The 16,187-nt window shown below is 52.8% G+C and overlaps 7 protein-coding genes across 7 annotated transcripts; 4 read left to right on the forward strand and 3 right to left on the reverse strand.

Moving 5' to 3' along the window:
• Positions 1–587: 587 nt before the first annotated feature.
• On the reverse strand, positions 588–2,971 carry VTN00DRAFT_7306 (uncharacterized protein; the record flags this gene model as incomplete). Its single annotated transcript, XM_069434039.1, has 4 exons — positions 588–1,420; positions 1,475–1,751; positions 1,812–2,610; positions 2,703–2,971. The coding sequence occupies 4 exons, from the start codon at positions 2,969–2,971 to the stop codon at positions 588–590; spliced, it is 2,178 nt and encodes a 725-aa protein (XP_069287360.1).
• A 259-nt stretch (positions 2,972–3,230) lies between these two features.
• VTN00DRAFT_7307 (uncharacterized protein) lies at positions 3,231–4,650 on the forward strand (the record flags this gene model as incomplete). Its single annotated transcript, XM_069434040.1, has 4 exons — positions 3,231–3,243; positions 3,303–3,388; positions 3,457–4,068; positions 4,129–4,650. 4 exons carry the CDS (start codon positions 3,231–3,233, stop codon positions 4,648–4,650), a joined length of 1,233 nt encoding a protein of 410 aa, XP_069287361.1.
• Positions 4,651–6,280: 1,630 nt separating this feature from the next.
• On the forward strand, positions 6,281–7,491 carry VTN00DRAFT_7308 (uncharacterized protein; the record flags this gene model as incomplete). The annotated part of the gene is made up of 7 exons (XM_069434041.1): positions 6,281–6,353; positions 6,449–6,474; positions 6,628–6,650; positions 6,751–6,881; positions 7,014–7,069; positions 7,126–7,281; positions 7,339–7,491. 7 exons carry the CDS (start codon positions 6,281–6,283, stop codon positions 7,489–7,491), a joined length of 618 nt encoding a protein of 205 aa, XP_069287362.1.
• A 22-nt stretch (positions 7,492–7,513) lies between these two features.
• Positions 7,514–8,336, forward strand: VTN00DRAFT_7309 (uncharacterized protein; the record flags this gene model as incomplete). The annotated part of the gene is made up of 2 exons (XM_069434042.1): positions 7,514–7,668; positions 8,009–8,336. The coding sequence occupies 2 exons, from the start codon at positions 7,514–7,516 to the stop codon at positions 8,334–8,336; spliced, it is 483 nt and encodes a 160-aa protein (XP_069287363.1).
• A 216-nt stretch (positions 8,337–8,552) lies between these two features.
• VTN00DRAFT_7310 (uncharacterized protein) lies at positions 8,553–11,281 on the forward strand (the record flags this gene model as incomplete). Its single annotated transcript, XM_069434044.1, has 2 exons — positions 8,553–10,634; positions 10,694–11,281. 2 exons carry the CDS (start codon positions 8,553–8,555, stop codon positions 11,279–11,281), a joined length of 2,670 nt encoding a protein of 889 aa, XP_069287364.1.
• A 1,336-nt stretch (positions 11,282–12,617) lies between these two features.
• On the reverse strand, positions 12,618–14,503 carry VTN00DRAFT_7311 (uncharacterized protein; the record flags this gene model as incomplete). The annotated part of the gene is made up of 2 exons (XM_069434045.1): positions 12,618–12,872; positions 13,010–14,503. The coding sequence occupies 2 exons, from the start codon at positions 14,501–14,503 to the stop codon at positions 12,618–12,620; spliced, it is 1,749 nt and encodes a 582-aa protein (XP_069287365.1).
• A 741-nt stretch (positions 14,504–15,244) lies between these two features.
• VTN00DRAFT_7312 (uncharacterized protein) lies at positions 15,245–16,049 on the reverse strand (the record flags this gene model as incomplete). Its single annotated transcript, XM_069434046.1, has 2 exons — positions 15,245–15,554; positions 15,619–16,049. 2 exons carry the CDS (start codon positions 16,047–16,049, stop codon positions 15,245–15,247), a joined length of 741 nt encoding a protein of 246 aa, XP_069287366.1.
• Positions 16,050–16,187: the final 138 nt, after the last annotated feature.

Consider the following 16,187-nt stretch of genomic DNA (forward strand, 5'->3'; position numbering starts at 1 on the left):
ACTGACGCCCCACAAAGCCCACATATGAGCAAAGGATCATGCTCGGCCTCTTCCTATTAACCGAAGCATTATACTTATGCTGCCGTATCAAAATAATCAAAAAGGGAGAACTCTTAGATTTTTAAAGGCCTTTTAGAAACAATAACGTTACCCGTCAATCACCACCCAGGTGACGGCCAGGGTTGGCACTTGCTGAGTACATCCAGTTGAGGGAGTCAACGCAGTACGTGCGAGTTGCCGTCTGATCCGCTGTTCGAGTGGTGGAAAAATCTCAACAGACCAAAATATTTGGAAGTTCGGCGATTCCTGTGCTCGACAATCGAGTCCTGAAGATCATGCTAGCCTTGGTTACTCCAGTTGATGTGTTCGGGCTGATCCTAAAGCGGATTCGTGGTCTGCTTTAGGTAGCTAGTCATTCTGTATAAGATTCTGGGCCCTGTGGGTTCTGGTACACCGATCGAAATGGCATTACTTGGCATAACCTTCTGTACGTCACAGAATGTGTTTCATCCAAGAATTGAGCCTTGAGTTATGCCGTAAAAGTGTTCCCTCAGGATCATGATCTGATCATGTCTTGATGCGCAAGTCTAAGCGGGCATCTGCGACTGCAGAAAATCGAAAACCCCAGTAGGGAAGTACTCCTCGTCAAATCCCCACAGATCAGCCATCATAGGATCCAGGGAGCCCTCTGAAAGACCTGTCTGTTGTTTCGCTTGCGCTGTAGCAGGAGGAAATCCATTACTCCGTTCAGCAGACAGGGGCGCGACTCCCAGCAGAGGAGGTGGTGGATTGAGCATCATATCACGTTCGCCGAGTGCTTGCGAGCCGGGTATAGATGATGGCTTATAAACAGGAGGTGCTTCCTTTGGCCAGCTCTGCTGCTGCTGCTGTTGTTGTTGGTTATTAGGATTTCTCTTTTCCCATTCCTGGAACCCTGCCAGCATTTTCCCCAAACCCCGGGCGATGTGGTGACTGAGATGCCGTTCGCTTGCACGCTCGCTACACGACACCATAAGTTCAACAATTCGCTCGACCAGGCTCCGGATGTAGGGCACATCGATGGGGAGATCGGCTGACGCGATCGAGTTTTGCCGACTATTACATCCAGGGATACAACTTGAGGACCCCTTAACAGTGATCTTGAGCAGAAATACAGCGGCAAAAGTGATCATGCTATGCAAATATAATGGGACTCCTATAAGAGCCCTCTGCATGTCCGGTTCATCCAGAACAACATTGAGAGTGGAAATCGCGGAATTGATAGCGATAGTCGCATGCTCCTTGCGTTCCGGAGACATGGTCCGCGTGGAGGTTGAGGAATGATAAGTTCGCAAAGCTAAAGAGTTCAATTGAAGTCGGGAGAAATGATAGTGTAAATAGACGGCCTTATAAGGGTACGCCCCGACGTACGGGCTTTCGCCTGTTGCCGGACCAGTGAGTGCCTCGTCTAAGTTAGAGAAGAAGCACTACCTACCTAGACGGGGTAACCAGGTTGTCCGCCAATCCTCCAGGTCTGCATCAAATTTGTGAATCTGCGGCAAATCAGTTTCCGCCACCTCCACCTCGACATCAGGACCAAAAGCATGATATATCCGGGTGAGAATAATAAACAGAGCAACTTGACTATGCATGCGAAGATCGGATTGCGTCACCGTCGGAGAGAGGGTGAAGGTGTCATGGTTGGTAATAGTCACGTCTTCATGGATAATTGGCGGTCGTCCATATGCAATCGAGAAGTGGTGCTCCACGACCTGTATATACCCAAACTCAGTCACGAGTTCATACAACCAAGAACAAGAGAGAGTACAAACATATAAAAGATACCAGAGTCGGGCTTGTTCTCTGTGTTCTGGAGATCCTTGCACCGCCTTACGATAGCACTGGTGTAGATTCCGCTCCGTGGCAATGCGCACGGCGTAGCCTGAAAGCTTCCAGCTGACATCGGCTAGCCAAAACGCTCCAATACACAATGCACGGAGGTCGTCAAACGTATGGTGCCGATTGAGCATCGAGTCCGATGCCAGCCTTGCAAATTCGGTGTAGCAAGTGTCGAAAGTGCGTTCTTTATGTGGTATGTGAAGAGCCGTAACAGCAAGTATAGCAGCTGAGAGCAATGATGAAGATTTCCGAACGGACGTAAGGTCCTTATGGACCAGTGCTATACCATCCCATAAATAATGGTTCAGTGAGCTGTCAAAGTAATAAAACAACTCTTCCGCCTCCGTCTGGTTGACAACGCCCCGTGATATAAAATCGGTAAAGAGCGCCTGGTCAGGGGCATACTGACGCCCGGGCGAGTTTTCCCTAGAATGGCTCAGTTGCGTCACCTCGTAAAGACTTCCCATTGGCGCAGTTACAAGAGACGAAGTTCCCACATCTTCCCTGTCAGGTGAGTATTGCAACTGTCCGGCATGAGTGTCGATCGGTTCGGTTCTCTCATTATTACGAAGCGGGGTTCCTGCGTCCTCCAGTGATGCAGCTGACCATTTACGACCTCTCTCCCTCAAGGGGATCTGTGCTGATGCCCCGCCAGCTTGGTAGTAAGATAATTCTGGGAGCTGTACTTTCCTCAGGAGGTCCGTCACAGCAAGCTCAATCATTGTCTTCCATCTGCATTAGACAGACGCACTGTTAGCGACATCCGGTGAAGCGGCCGTCTCAGGCCAGGGCCTATAGTAAGTGAAAAGAAGGACGGTATTTACTCAGCTTCGTCGTCTAGCAGCGTCTGAAGGCTTTTATTGACGACGCATTCTAGGCCCATGCGCTGACACCTCTGGCAGACCGAATCGCCCGATTTCATGTCACATCGGACTTTATGGCGCTTACATTCGGTGCAGGCGCGGATTTTGCGCGATATCTTAGGAATGTGCCTGGAACTATGCCGCAAGTCATCGTCCGGCGGAGCACCACGGGTGGGAGAGGCGGAGGAATGATCGTCATTGAGCTCGAACTGGACTCGATTCCGCTTCATAGTGGTGGGGAGTCATAGCCAGCGACGTACGCAGCAAGGAACGAGAAGGATTCACGTTCTGGGGCTGGGGCACGGGGTCCGCGTGGAGCGCGGGGTGCGCCTAACCCGGTTTAGCCCGGCGTTGGACCTGGAGATGGTCACGTGGGTTCCGTGTGCCGCTAAGCCCCATGAGGCCTAATTGCGGCACGCGTCAACGTCGCGTTATCAGGTCACGGTCCTTCCTAGGCTTTCTGCGACCGTCATCGTCGTCCAGGTCAAGATGGGTATTAAACGTATGATCCCTCCAAGCAGTCCCATGCTGCCGCAGGCCAGATCCTGACCCCAAGAGCAGATCTCTACCAAGTCATCGCCGAAAATGCCCCGGATGCCGTCAAGTCCGGGGAGATCAAGAACCACTTCGGTCGAAAAGTCGCTATCGTACGTAGCCTTCCCCAGTCCTTCGACTGACCCGCGGCTGACCTATCAATGACCTGCAGGATGCGTAGGCCCCTCATCACAACAAAACCCCCGGTCTCTATGTGCTGATACGCCGCAGGTCAATGAGCATCTACAGTTTCCTGATCGCCGTCCGCTCAGACGGCCAGCAGCTCATGAGCGATGCTGGCGAGACCACCTCGCATCTAATGGGCATGTTCTACCGCACTCTTCGCATCGTCGACAATGGCATCAAGCCCGTTTACGTTTTCGACGGTGCACCTCCGAAGCTCAAGTCCGGAGAGCTGGCTAAGCGTACCGCACGGAAAGCAGAAGCTACCGAAGCTCACGAGGAGGCAAAGGAAACGGGTACTGCTGAGGATGTAGAGAAATTCTCGAGGCGTACAGTTCGTGTCACCCAGGTGCACAATGCGGAGTGTAAGAAGCTCTTGAAGCTCATGGGTGTCCCCTACATTGAGGCTCCTACGGAAGCGGAAGCGCAGTGTGCTGCCCTGGCACGGGCCGGGAAGGTCTATGCTGCCGCATCTGAAGATATGGATACGTTGTGCTTTGAGGCGCCTATCCTACTAAGGCACCTCACGTTCAGCGAGCAGAGAAAGGAACCCATCCAGGAGATCCATTTGAGTCGTGCCCTCGAGGGACTGAATATGGATCAGAAGCAAGTAAGTACTGGAGCCACACTAGCTATCTAGTTTGGAATTTCGCTTAGCCCGTGCGCCTAGTTCATTGATCTTTGCATACTTCTCGGCTGTGACTATCTCGAACCTATCCCTAAGGTCGGCCCAAATACTGCCCTGAAGATGATTCGCGAGCACGGGACTCTGGAGAAGGTAGTTGAGTACATCGAGAGCGATCCGAAGAAAAGGTATACTATTCCAGAACACTGGCCGTACAAGGAGGCACGGGAGTTATTCCTTAATCCGGATGTTCATGATGCCAACCATCCTGAATGCGATTTCAAGTGGGAAAGCCCGGATGTGGAGGGCCTCGTGGATTTCTTGGTTAAGGAGAAAGGCTTCAGCGAGGACAGAGTCCGCAACGCTGCGGCCAGGCTGCAGAAGAACCTCAAAACCGCCCAGCAATCACGGCTAGAGGGGTTCTTCAAGCCCGTCGCTAGGACGGATGAAGAGAAAGCCAGCCTCAAGCGGAAGCACGAGGAGAGGCTAGAACAACAAAAAAAACGCAAGAAAGAGGAAGCCAAGGCCAAGAAGGAAGCCAAGGCAAAGCCTCGCGGTGCAGCGTGACCTCTTGAGCAGAAGCTGCAAATTTCTGAAAAGACATATCAAGGTAAAAGGCGCAGCGGGAGGTCAGGAAGGGGGAATAAATCCCAGGATTTATAATTCGCTTATCAGTAGTTTCGTCGCTTTCGTGTATTATTGTTTGGCGGCATTCTGTGGGGTCGGGGATTTTTCGGCGGTGTTCCTGTGCATTCGGATCCGATGCTGCAACATGCGACGTCGGGGAAGCCCATGTCTCATTGCTGTACAACATGGAGGGATGTGGATAGGTTGAGAAGCTAGATGAATAATACTTTCATAAAGGCCCTCCAGACGGACTCTGAGCGATCCCAGACTTGATGTGAGGTTGGGATCAGTTGCAACAGTTGAAGTATGAGCTCCAGACATCGGCGACGACAACATGATCTTTGATCCTAAGGGACGAAATTCCTTGTCCTATGCCTTGTGATCCACTCTGTCTATGATGCGATCGTCCTGGCAGCCGCGACAGTTCTACTATGAACCGTGGGGATGCAACAATAGGTTTGCACGTGTAATTATTCATCTTAATATATAAATGTACTAAGCTATGTATACCGGCACGCAGACAACACCGATCTTGATGCGGCGCCCACAAAAACGGAATCGCGGATGAATGCTGACAGCACAGGTTCGAGGCAGCAAGTATCCTAGGGTATGAACAGCACAAGAAGGCTTGGGATGTGGACGAGATCAACCTTCTCTCGACAGCGGTGCTCAAGGGACGCATAGATCAGAGAAGAGGCTTCGCTCTGCTCGCCTGTCGATCTCCGTACCCTTTCAGTTACGGGGTTCTGGCCCCTGGGAAGCTGCACAGACCCAGTGGGCGTTCCAATTGGCCGCGCGGAGTATTTAGCTTCCGACCTCTGGTTATGATTATTATCATTATTCTTCTTCTTCTCGCCCCCCAGCCTGATCTACTGTACAAGGGCCCCGTACATCGCATAAAGCTGACATCAAATGCGGACAGAGGGGCTCCTGATCTCCTTTCCTGTGGTAAAGTTAGATATCGTAGCTTGGACGGATCAACCTCGGTGTCCAAAGGTAGATGCGCCACGCGTCATAGCCCTAGGCAGGTACTGATCCTCGTGACCAGGAAGCGCGCGCGCGAGAGATGGAGAGAGAGGGGGAAGTGAATCGGATATGAGAAGGTTCAAGAGGCGCCCGTACCCAACCAGCCGGCCAAGCGAGAGCTAAATCCCCGTGTATGGGACATGGATCACCGGATAGCAGCTGAGTAGAAGGGAGAGGTTGGAAGTATCCTGACCCTGGTGGCCATGTCGAAGAGCATGAGGGAGATGGGGTAGGGTCGGTAGGAAGGACGTCGCGGCATCCAGTACATATCATGGGAAATAATAGAATCGAAGAGTCGAAGCGTAGCAGAGAGGAGAGGCCGGGGTGCAATGTTCTGCGTGCTTGCTACTGCGCGTGGACGGGTGGTGATCCTGTGTCAACACCCGCGGCCCTATAAATTGCGCTGCCCCGCGGTCTTTCGCACCCCTTCCTCGCCCGACTGAACTTCCTCCCCCATTCCCACGCTCCACAGCTCCTACCACGGTCGCGACAATCCATCTAGCCCTTCGCTGCTATCTGACATCCTCATCTCCCACAATTCACAATGCCTCCCAAGAAAGCTTCCACCGGCGCCCCCAAGAAGGCGAGCGGTTCCGCTTCCCACGCCTCCTACAGAGGTATGCTTCTACTGATCTTTCACCTCGCCCACGTCGCGTCGTGGCGACCTGTGTACCGTCTTGATCGCGAGCCGATGCTGATTCATACGACATAGATATGATCAAGGATGCCATCCTCAGCGTGAGTTGATCACCTTCGCGCCGGAACGACCCTGCGGTTGGTGATGGGCGCTGGCTCGACTCCCGACCGGGACGTGTCTTGCACCAGAGCTTATCCCAACGGGTCTTGGGCTTGCGTCTTTTCATCGCAAGATGGTACTGACGTCTCCTCCAGCTTAAAGAACGCAACGGTAGCAGGTATGTCGCTGCCTCCGTTCGCTCTGGCGCTCGATCCAGAGCGTTTTGTTTTCCGTGTGTACACGACGCTGATCTTGTGGCTTCTGTTGCTCTTCAACAGCCGCCAGTCTATCAAGAAATATGTTCAGGCCAACAACAAAATCACTGTCGCATCTCAGAACGCGTTCGATGCCCAGTTCAACAAAGCAATCAAAGCTGGAGTTGAGAAGGGCGAGTTCACCCAGCCCAAGGGTATGTATACAGGAGTGGCCCTTTTGTTCGTCCCACTCATTCGATAACCTGATCCATGGCCCTGAATTTGACTGCGGAACCGTATCACTCCTCGCAATGTTTCCTCTCTGCTTTGCTGACTTTGCTTCCCAGGGCCTTCCGGACCCGTGAAACTGGCCAAAAAGGAGCCGACGAAGCCTACTGTCAAGGTATGTGCTGTTCCGTAGCATTGTCAGCCAAGTGCTTGCCTGACAGGTGTGCGAAGAAGACGACTACCAAGCCTTCCACCAAGAAGGCGCAAGCTAAGAAGACTGAGAAGCCTACAACAAAGACTGCAACTAAGAAGACTGCTGCTCCCAAGAAGACTGCGGCTAAGCCTAAGGCGAACACTGCCAAGCCCCGCAAAGCTTCGGCCTCTGCTGTATGTTGTCATCGCCTACACCGTGCTGTAAGATGCTGTTGACTGACCGCCGTGGAGGCTCCTGCTGTCGTTGATCAACCAAAGGTCCTCAGTAAGACCAAATCCGGCCGCGTAACGAAGACTCCAGCCAAATCCTCGGCCAAGAAGGGCGCCCCGAGAAAGAAGGCATCCGAAAAGAAGTCGGCAACCCCCAAGAAGACGGAGGCCTAGTTGTATCGCTGTCATTTGGTTTATGTTCCGATTTTTTTTTCCCTGTAATGTGCGCGCTTTCGTTATTTTGGGCTGTACGTTTTTTTCCTCTTCATCTTTTTTTATGCTGTGGGTGCTCCTGGGATATATGTTTGAGCGCACTTGTGTTCTCTCCAAAGTCGGGATAGGCGTCATGCGGTAGGTTTTGAGGGAAATTTCCATGTTCCAAGGTTGTTCAGTTCGGGACTTGGTCACGAGGCCAGAACTGTAGTTGAAATAGGATTTTTTTTCATATGCCGATGACTTCGTTTATCTGTAAATGTGCGAGGGTCGATCTCTCCTGAGTCCTGGACTCCTATCTAGTAGTGGTAGATAGATGTGGCGAAGGCAAGCTACGCAATACAGGATTGACAGGGGAGCAGTGCCCGCTTTTCCAACGACGATCGTAGGCACGCAGGACAGAAACAACGCGCAATGGATGAATGATCTGGGTTGTCCCGCTCATGGAGTCCAGACTCTGTTGACACGGTCTGGACAGGATAGAAGAGGGGGGCTTGGGGCGCCTGGGGCGGTTGACGGCCCTGGGCTTGGCGCTGAGACGCCGACGGCGACGTCCCAAGCGTCAGATCCCATCCTGGATCTCCTCTCTGTACGTCGTCTGTTCCCAGCTCCCTACACGCCTCCTTGTTGCTCTCGCTCTCCTGGACGCTCGACAGCACAGAAACACCCTGACAAACCACGCCCATTCCCCGCTCCAAAGACCCCAAGTCAGCTCGAGCCACCATTCAGATCCCATCCTCCAAGGGGTCTCCATCCTGCTCACGGTCACGTCCATGCTGCTTCGACAGCCAACCTCTTCACCCTAACATGCTTATCGGCCGCTGAACGCTCTTCCAGGCCCTCCCGGCTGGGTGCTCCAGCTCGATTCTGGGCTGCTGCCCTCGTCTCCGTGGACGCCATCTTGACTGATCTCTGTGCCATCTCAGGAGCCTTTCAGTGTCTCACGGCCTCCTACGTCCGGCAGATATCTTGCGATTCCGCAGGTTGATCGTCTACGTTGACCTCACACCACAAAAACGACCATGCCATCCTTCTCCCGCGACGGCCATTACCAGACGGCCACGGCAACCCCTTCGTATTCATGTGACCAGCCACAGAGGAAATCGCACGACAAGACCCCGGTGGGAAACACCTTTCTTTGGACCGCCAGCCCCGATGGTGATTCCGGCCACTTCGAGGCCCACCAGCCTGATCATCATCTTATCACCAACCTGAAGAATGGCAGCGCATATTCTCTGAATGGCGCTCGGTCGAGCATCAGCTCCTACAGTCGGGAACTACCCTATTCGAAAGATGGGAGCACTCATTCCCTGGGCAGTGGATCGGGCCGTGGTAACAGGGAAGGCGAAAGAGCACAGACGACGTTGGACAAGCCCGTGATGAATAAGTCGGACGCTACTCCTGCCACTGGTTCAGTTACAGCTTCAACAGGGGCCCCACTGGTCAATGGCAACCCCTCGAGTCCTAGTTTGCCCTGCTTGAAACCAGTTCTCAATGGTGATTGTCGAGCGTCGACGGATAACCAGGACTTCTCCGAGACGAATACTATGGCCACAGCTATCCCTCTTGGAACCCAGCCTCTATCCGAGAACTCTGATAGACCCGTTCCCGAGCAGAAGTCCTCACCTCAGCGATATTCATCTTCTGCTATCCCGTCGAATGGGGATGGGAACCAGGCCGCATCTCCTCAGACCAACTCCAAACCCTCACATCGACATACATTACAAGTTCCACGCGCCGCGACCGGCCGTAAAAACAGCCGTGAGATTGACGACAATGCGACCAGCAGTGGTCGATTATCTCCAACGACACCTGGTTTGCGGAGGACATCTATCAGCTTGGCCAGACGAACTACGAGGTCGGTCCATTCAGACATCCACCCCGATGAAGCCCCTCCTGGCGAAGATGCGGCGCGCTGGGCGGAGGCGATTAAGCAAAAGAGGGCATGGAAAAAACGTCGCGAGGAAGAGGATGATGACAGAGTCATTGTTGGGACGAAGGTCGATCAGAACCACGTCAACTGGGTGACTGCTTATAATATGTTAACGGGGATTCGTTTCACCGTGTCGAGAATAAACGCGAAGATGGACAGGGAGCTCACCCCTGCAGATTTTGAAGCCAAGCACAAATTCTCGTTTGATATAACCGGCAACGAATTGACCCCTTCTGCCAAATACGACTTCAAGTTCAAAGATTATGCACCGTGGGTGTTCAGACGATTGCGTGCTAAATTCAAGCTTGACCCTGCAGACTACCTTATGTCCCTTACGAGCAAGTATATACTATCCGAACTGGGTTCGCCGGGGAAAAGCGGGAGCTTTTTTTACTTCTCGAGAGATTACAAGTACATCATCAAGACGATCCATCACGCTGAGCACAAACTGTTGCGCAAGATCCTGCCTCAGTACTACGAACACATTGAGAACAATCCCAATACGTTAATATCGCAGTTCTATGGGCTTCATCGAGTCAAGATGGCATATGGTCGAAAGATACATTTTGTCGTCATGAACAACTTGTTCCCGCCTCATCGAGATATCCATCAAATGTTCGATCTGAAGGGGTCAACGATTGGTCGTGATCTGCGTGAGGAGGACCTTGAGAAGAATCCAAGAGCTACTCTGAAGGACCTAAACTGGCTTCGAAGAAATCGGCATCTCGAGTGTGGACCGATGAAGAAGGAAGTTTTTATTGCGCAGCTGAAAAGGGATGTCAAGCTGCTACAAAGACTTAAAATCATGGACTATTCCCTGTTGGTTGGCATCCACGATTTGGAAAAGGGGAACGAAGAGAAGCTTCGTGACAAGACATTGCAAGTATTTCAACCAGGCGGTGATCGCGATGAGGATTCCAACCCGAACATGCTTATAAGGACCCCTTCGAAGCTGGAAAATGCTCGCAAGGCTAGAGAATTGCGGATGATCATCAAACGGGAAAGACCCGTACCGCTGGATCAGACAACAGCAAAAATGCCTGATGAGATTCTTGATGAAAGAAAGAACCTTGTCTTCTATTCTGATGATGGTGGATTCAGAGCCACACATGAGAATGGCCAGCCGGGAGAGGAGATATATTATCTGGGAATCATTGACTGTCTCACTCATGTAAGTTGCCAGTTGCACGCTTTCCTTCCTTCTCTTCGTCTTCAAACTAACCCAGACAGTATGGTTTCGTAAAGAAGGCGGAGCATTTTTGGAAGGGTCTCTCGCATAACCGGTCACAAATTTCCCCAATTCCACCAGAGAGTTATGGTGAACGTTTCGTGAATTTTATCACCGGAATAACCATGTCTAAGGAAGAGGCAGAGCGGCAGCAACAATCCCATTCACAGGGCACAGCCTCTGTTGAAATGTCAAGACCTAGCCAAGGCTTCCGCCGTTCATCTGTTGAAAGAACGATGCAAGCAGCAGAAAAGCAGGCAGCCAAGGATGGACCAGAACCGCAAGAACGGACCTTATCCACGGTGCAGGACATGACAGACGCTACTAGCCCCGGCGGAGCCACTACGTTGTCGGTCGTAGAAGAGGTCGGAGAGGCTGGCAGCACCGAGGGTCAAAGTGGGCGCAGTCCGACAAATCACAGTTCTCCTTCGGAGAAAGATAGAGATGCTGTCACAAATAGCAATGATCAGGCCGAAGCGGGAGCCTCTTATGCGGGTAGTTCTCAGCATCCTGCGCCTCTGAAGGGTAAGGGGAAGGAAAAAGAACAAGTACGGGAGCGTGGGAAACGACATTTCCATATTAAACGGTAAACCCTTGTCGCCTCCGGACGTTTCCGCACGACCTCTAGAGCCAAAAAGGCCTTCTCTCTGCCCGCCGCTGTAGCGACGCTTTTCTATTCCGCGGAATGGATCATGCTCGGTTTCCTTTAATGTTATATCTGGGCGCTCCGTATCTTTGTTTTTCCTTCGCCTTGCTTCCAGCTACACGTTTTTTCTTGGGTTCCCAAAATAGTCAGCACCTTTAGGTATTGGTGTTGATGTCGTCACGATCCACGTGCTTCCCTTTTTTTGCTTATTTTTCCTTTTGGCTGTCTTTCGAACTCTATTGGGGCAACCCAACTCGTTTCTCATATATTTTTTTCCCTTGTTTTTGTCGTTCTCATTCTAACAAAACTGAAGTCAGGACTGTGAGACCTTTTTCGATCGGCTTGAGATCGTACCTTCGAACACACATTGTAATTCTTCTTTGAGGCCAGATATTTCTTACTCCCTCTAACGTGCCTCTCGCTTGGTTCTATATCGCAAATTGCACCTTTTTTCCCTCATGTGGAATGTCACTGTCTGGATAGACTGGCTTTGTCCCCTCCTGTCTTTTATCTCTCACCTTTTGTCCTGTTTCACATACCTAACTACATATTATATTGTAGAGTCACCCAAGCAATTTCATTTCCGTCCTTTGTTTCGTCATCTTTGATTTCACAGTACCTTGTTGTCACAGCTCTTTTTTTCCTTTTGTTTTTTATTTTTGAATGTTCCCCTGGTGCATGCATAAAAGGGGGAAGAATATACACGTCTCTGAGAGGGGACCGCTGAGAAATAGAAGAATAACAGAAAGCCGTCAAAAATCACACCGTCTCAGGGATGTCGACTGTCGATCCCATTGGCCGAGTAGTCCAAGTTGCTAGGTTTAAAGTCCTTACCGAAATCGTCTTGGTCTCCTTTGGACATGTTTCGCGTCAGGAGCCAGGATTTGCCTATCATGCAGTTGGTAGAAGGCCCACTAAATGCGTTGATACGATCAAATCGCCATTAATGGAATATTCCTAGAATAACCTGCGGGCTCAAAATATACATATTCTACAACTTTCCTTGAAATTTAAATGGAAGGAGAAGCTGTTCTGAACTGAACATGGAACTAGATTACATCGGATTTGTTCTTTTTTTGGTCATCCCGATTTCCAGCAGCCCAAAAACCGATAACTCCGACCGATGCACGCCGGATACCCTGAAACTCAACGCCATTTCCAATACATAGTTTCAATGATCTGAAACCCTCGGATACGCACGTTTGCGGGCCCAAGACGTTTGCTGAATCTGCTGTCGCGCGGAAGCAGAATGAGAAGCGAACCCAGAACCACACGAGAGCTCACTCAGCCTTGCCCTGAGTGACCTTTGCGGCCTGGACGGCTGACATTTTCTGAGTCCAACCCTGTGCAGGCTGTGGTTTCTTGACGGTACGGAGGTCATCGGTGGAAAACCCAGAAATGCGCATGTTGTAGTTACGCTCTAGGACAAGCTGGATGTCACGAATCTCGAGCGTCGAAGACGGACGAAGTTTGGCAAGCCGGCAGGCCGCGGTGATCACGTCATCGACAAAGTCATCGGCCATTTGAAGGATGAACTGTAGTTACTTAGTCACAAAAAGTCCACAAAAAGCACGAACTATAGGAAAAGAATAGAGCATGTTCCGATTTCAGATGTTCGAAGAGGTAAATGACGAACCGTTCGATGGGGGCTATCAGGTGTCCAGTATCTTACCTCTTCGGCATCCGGTGTGAGCCCTTCGCCTTCTCCTCCTCCGGTGACCTGGCGTACTAAGATGTCGAGCATCTTCTTGCTCAGAACTCGCTGTCCCTCGCCCTCTAGCACGTATCCCGGGTGTTTTTGGATGGCCGGCTGGCCCATCATGCCCATAGCACCATGACTAGGTCCGCCAGAGAGGGTAGGTCTCGCAGGACCCATCGCGACCGGTTCGGGAGGAGGGACGTTCAGGTTCTTCGGGATCGCCATGTTGACATTGCGCGTGGTATTCTCTGCGGTGCGGTTTCCTATGTAGCCCTGGGGGTGTGCATGTGGATTTGCGGCGGCCTGTGCCATGTTTTGCTGGTTAACATTGGAATAATTCTGTGCGGCTTGTGCCATCGCCGCTTGGTGCGACAAGGGGCGTGGAGGGCCCTGTGGATTCGGAGGCTGAGGGGCATTGCCCGGTGCGGATGAGCCATCTGCTTGCGGACCTGTTGCCTGTCCGAATGGAACCTGAGGCCCCGGTGTTCCATGCTGCGGAGTCGATGCCGAAGCCTGGGCCTGCGAGGTGGGTGTCTGGCCCGGTTGCGAAGTCGAGGGCGACATCCCCGCCTGGCCTGCCTGGTGTCGCGCAGCACTCACAGCAGAGTTTATTGTATGTGGAGCAGGAGCCTGAGTCTGGCCAGCATGCATCTGAGCTGAAGCGTTCGCTGGACGGCCCTCACCCCCGGCAACGGTAGTAGCAGTCTGATCACCGCTTATCTGCGACGGCTGTCCCTGAACAGGCACATTCGGCGCCCCCGATCTGTTGAGCTGCTGGTTCTGCTGCTGCGCCTTGAAGCTTTCCTGCTGCTCCTTGAACTTGTTGAGAAAGTCGCTACCTTCGCGATATAGCTTTTCCGCCATGAGCTGCCGATTTTTGAGCTCTTGCACCTCCTCCTGCGTCAAGGTTCCTGTACTCTGGCGTTGGGTATATTGCTGCCGCAGCTCATTCATACGTGCCCTCCCCATCTCCTGCTTTTGGAGTGCGATTCCGTACCGCAGCCTGGCTTCCGGCAGCCACGTCTGCGCCTGCTCCTTGCTGATGGTCGGAGGTAGGAAGAACTGTAAGCTATTGACCCTTTGCTGAATCTGAGGAAGAAGCTGGGAGAACGACTGCGGATTGGCAGCTTGGGGCCGCTGGACCTGCTGGCCCTGGGGGGCAGCGGCAGCGGCCTGGCCCTGCTGATGCTGCAGCGCCTGCTGCTGGCGGTTCTGCTGAAAGAGTCGCATGCCCTTCATCAGGTTCTGAGACAGCTGGGTAAGCTTCGCCTGGGCATTCTGGTATTCCGGGCTCTGGGGGTCACGGCTATTGAGAATCTCCCAAAGATTGTGGACGAGCTGGGTGTGCTGAGCCTTCTGCTGGTCGTTCAGATGAGGCAGCTTCTGGACCTGGTCCGTCCGGATCAACGACGGCTGCTGCTGAGGAGGGACGACAGGCTGGTTGGGAGGAACCCCAGAGCCGTCCATCGTGCGGACGGCTTTGCGGGGGTGAGAAGAGTTGCGACGAGTCTTTGTGTGAAAGGGTCGAGCAAGGAGGAAGAACGACGAGAACAAAGAAAAAGGGCCGTGGGGGGATGGCGAGGTCGGGGTTGGATGAAGATGCGATGAGCGCGATGGACGGCGGAGAGCGTTTGGGCGCGGAGCCGCGGCGGGTCCCGTGCTCCCGCCTTCGCCTACGAGCGACTATACGTCCTACGACTCTACGTGAAGAGAAGACATTTTCATGACTTGTGCCAGAGCTTTCTATATGCTCTCGTGTCCTGACCGATGGGCCACAAGCCAACGAGTCCAGTTAAAAACTACCGTTTCTCGTGGCGCGGCGGTTACCAGGCCCTGTGTCCAAGGTCGTCACCGCGTAGACACCGGGTGAACAAAGGCATGCTATCAAGGAAGACATGACGCAAACCCCCTGATCGGGTAGATACCTCGTTCAATCGAATCCATGTCGACATGCCACGGACTTCCCAACAACTAAAGCACTGCCCGCGACCTGACGAAACAGGATTAGATAGTAGAGTCCAAAAGCCACGATCCTGCACTTCAAAAAGAGGCCAATCGGACTCGTAAGAACTGACAACTTATAAGAGACCCGTGGCAAGCTCGTGACAAGCACAGCAGGCGATAGGTCATCGGTCTAATTTGGAGGGGCAGCTCGTTCTTGGTCAGCCCATGCTTATTTCGTGTGCGTCGCGGGATTGGAAGAGCCCTTCATCCCCTCAGACCACCGAGATCTCTCTCCATCCCGCTCATACGGGCCTCCAAAGTCCGTTTCCTCTGTTCGAGCTCGCGGATCTCCTCGAGCTCTCGCTCCAGATCCTCGTCTGTGATATCAGCCATTTCTGGGTGGGACGGTTCCGCAGGCTCATCATCTTCATCATGATCACCATACGAGTGACTCATCTGCTCCAGTCTCGCGGCGTTCCTGGCCACTCGGCCTTCGAGCTGGTCGATAGATTCGGAGACACGCTGATGACGGTATCGAAGAGCAGAGATCTTCTCGGGGGCACCGGCAACGGGACTATGCAGACGGTCAGAGCGTGCTGACACAATGGATCAGGTGGGAGCGGGCGGGGATCACGGACTATGCGTTGCAGAGGATCTCTGCGCCTCGAAGGAGCACCTCGACGTTGATCTCACCCCGAGGCGGCCTGGCGGATGTACCGCCGGATCTCTTGATCTCTTCCATCATGCCAGCGCCCAAGACCCTGGCCACGGCTGATTGGTTCCTGTTGTTTCTCGCGGAGTAAATGCGACCGGCCAGGGACTCGTCCGCCTCCGCCGGACAGACCGTGCCGCGTCGCGTGGCTCGTCTCTGTGAGGATTTGAGGGGCTTTGCCGAGGGATCGATGGAGAAGAGAGCACGCTCGTGGGATTCCGTGTCCCGGATCAGGGCCGTGATATCGTGGGAACGCAGCAAGGCGTTGGTGAATATCTTAGGTGGAGGGAAGGGTAGGTCGTAGATGGCGCTGGAGGAGAGGGCGATCTGCTCCAGGTGGCTGGCGAGCAGGGCCATGGCTGAAGATAGGTAGGGAGAGGTAGCTGTACTGTAGGTACAAGGTAGATGTAGATGTAGATGGATAAGAGCCTCAGGCACGAAGCCGGACGCTGAGTCAGCGCTTCTGCTCCATCGCTTGTCTGCCCTTCCTGACAT

This window comes from Thermoascus crustaceus (genome assembly GCF_041956765.1).
Source record: "Thermoascus crustaceus strain CBS 181.67 unplaced genomic scaffold VTN00scaffold_4, whole genome shotgun sequence".
Taxonomy (NCBI): domain Eukaryota; kingdom Fungi; phylum Ascomycota; class Eurotiomycetes; order Eurotiales; family Thermoascaceae; genus Thermoascus; species Thermoascus crustaceus.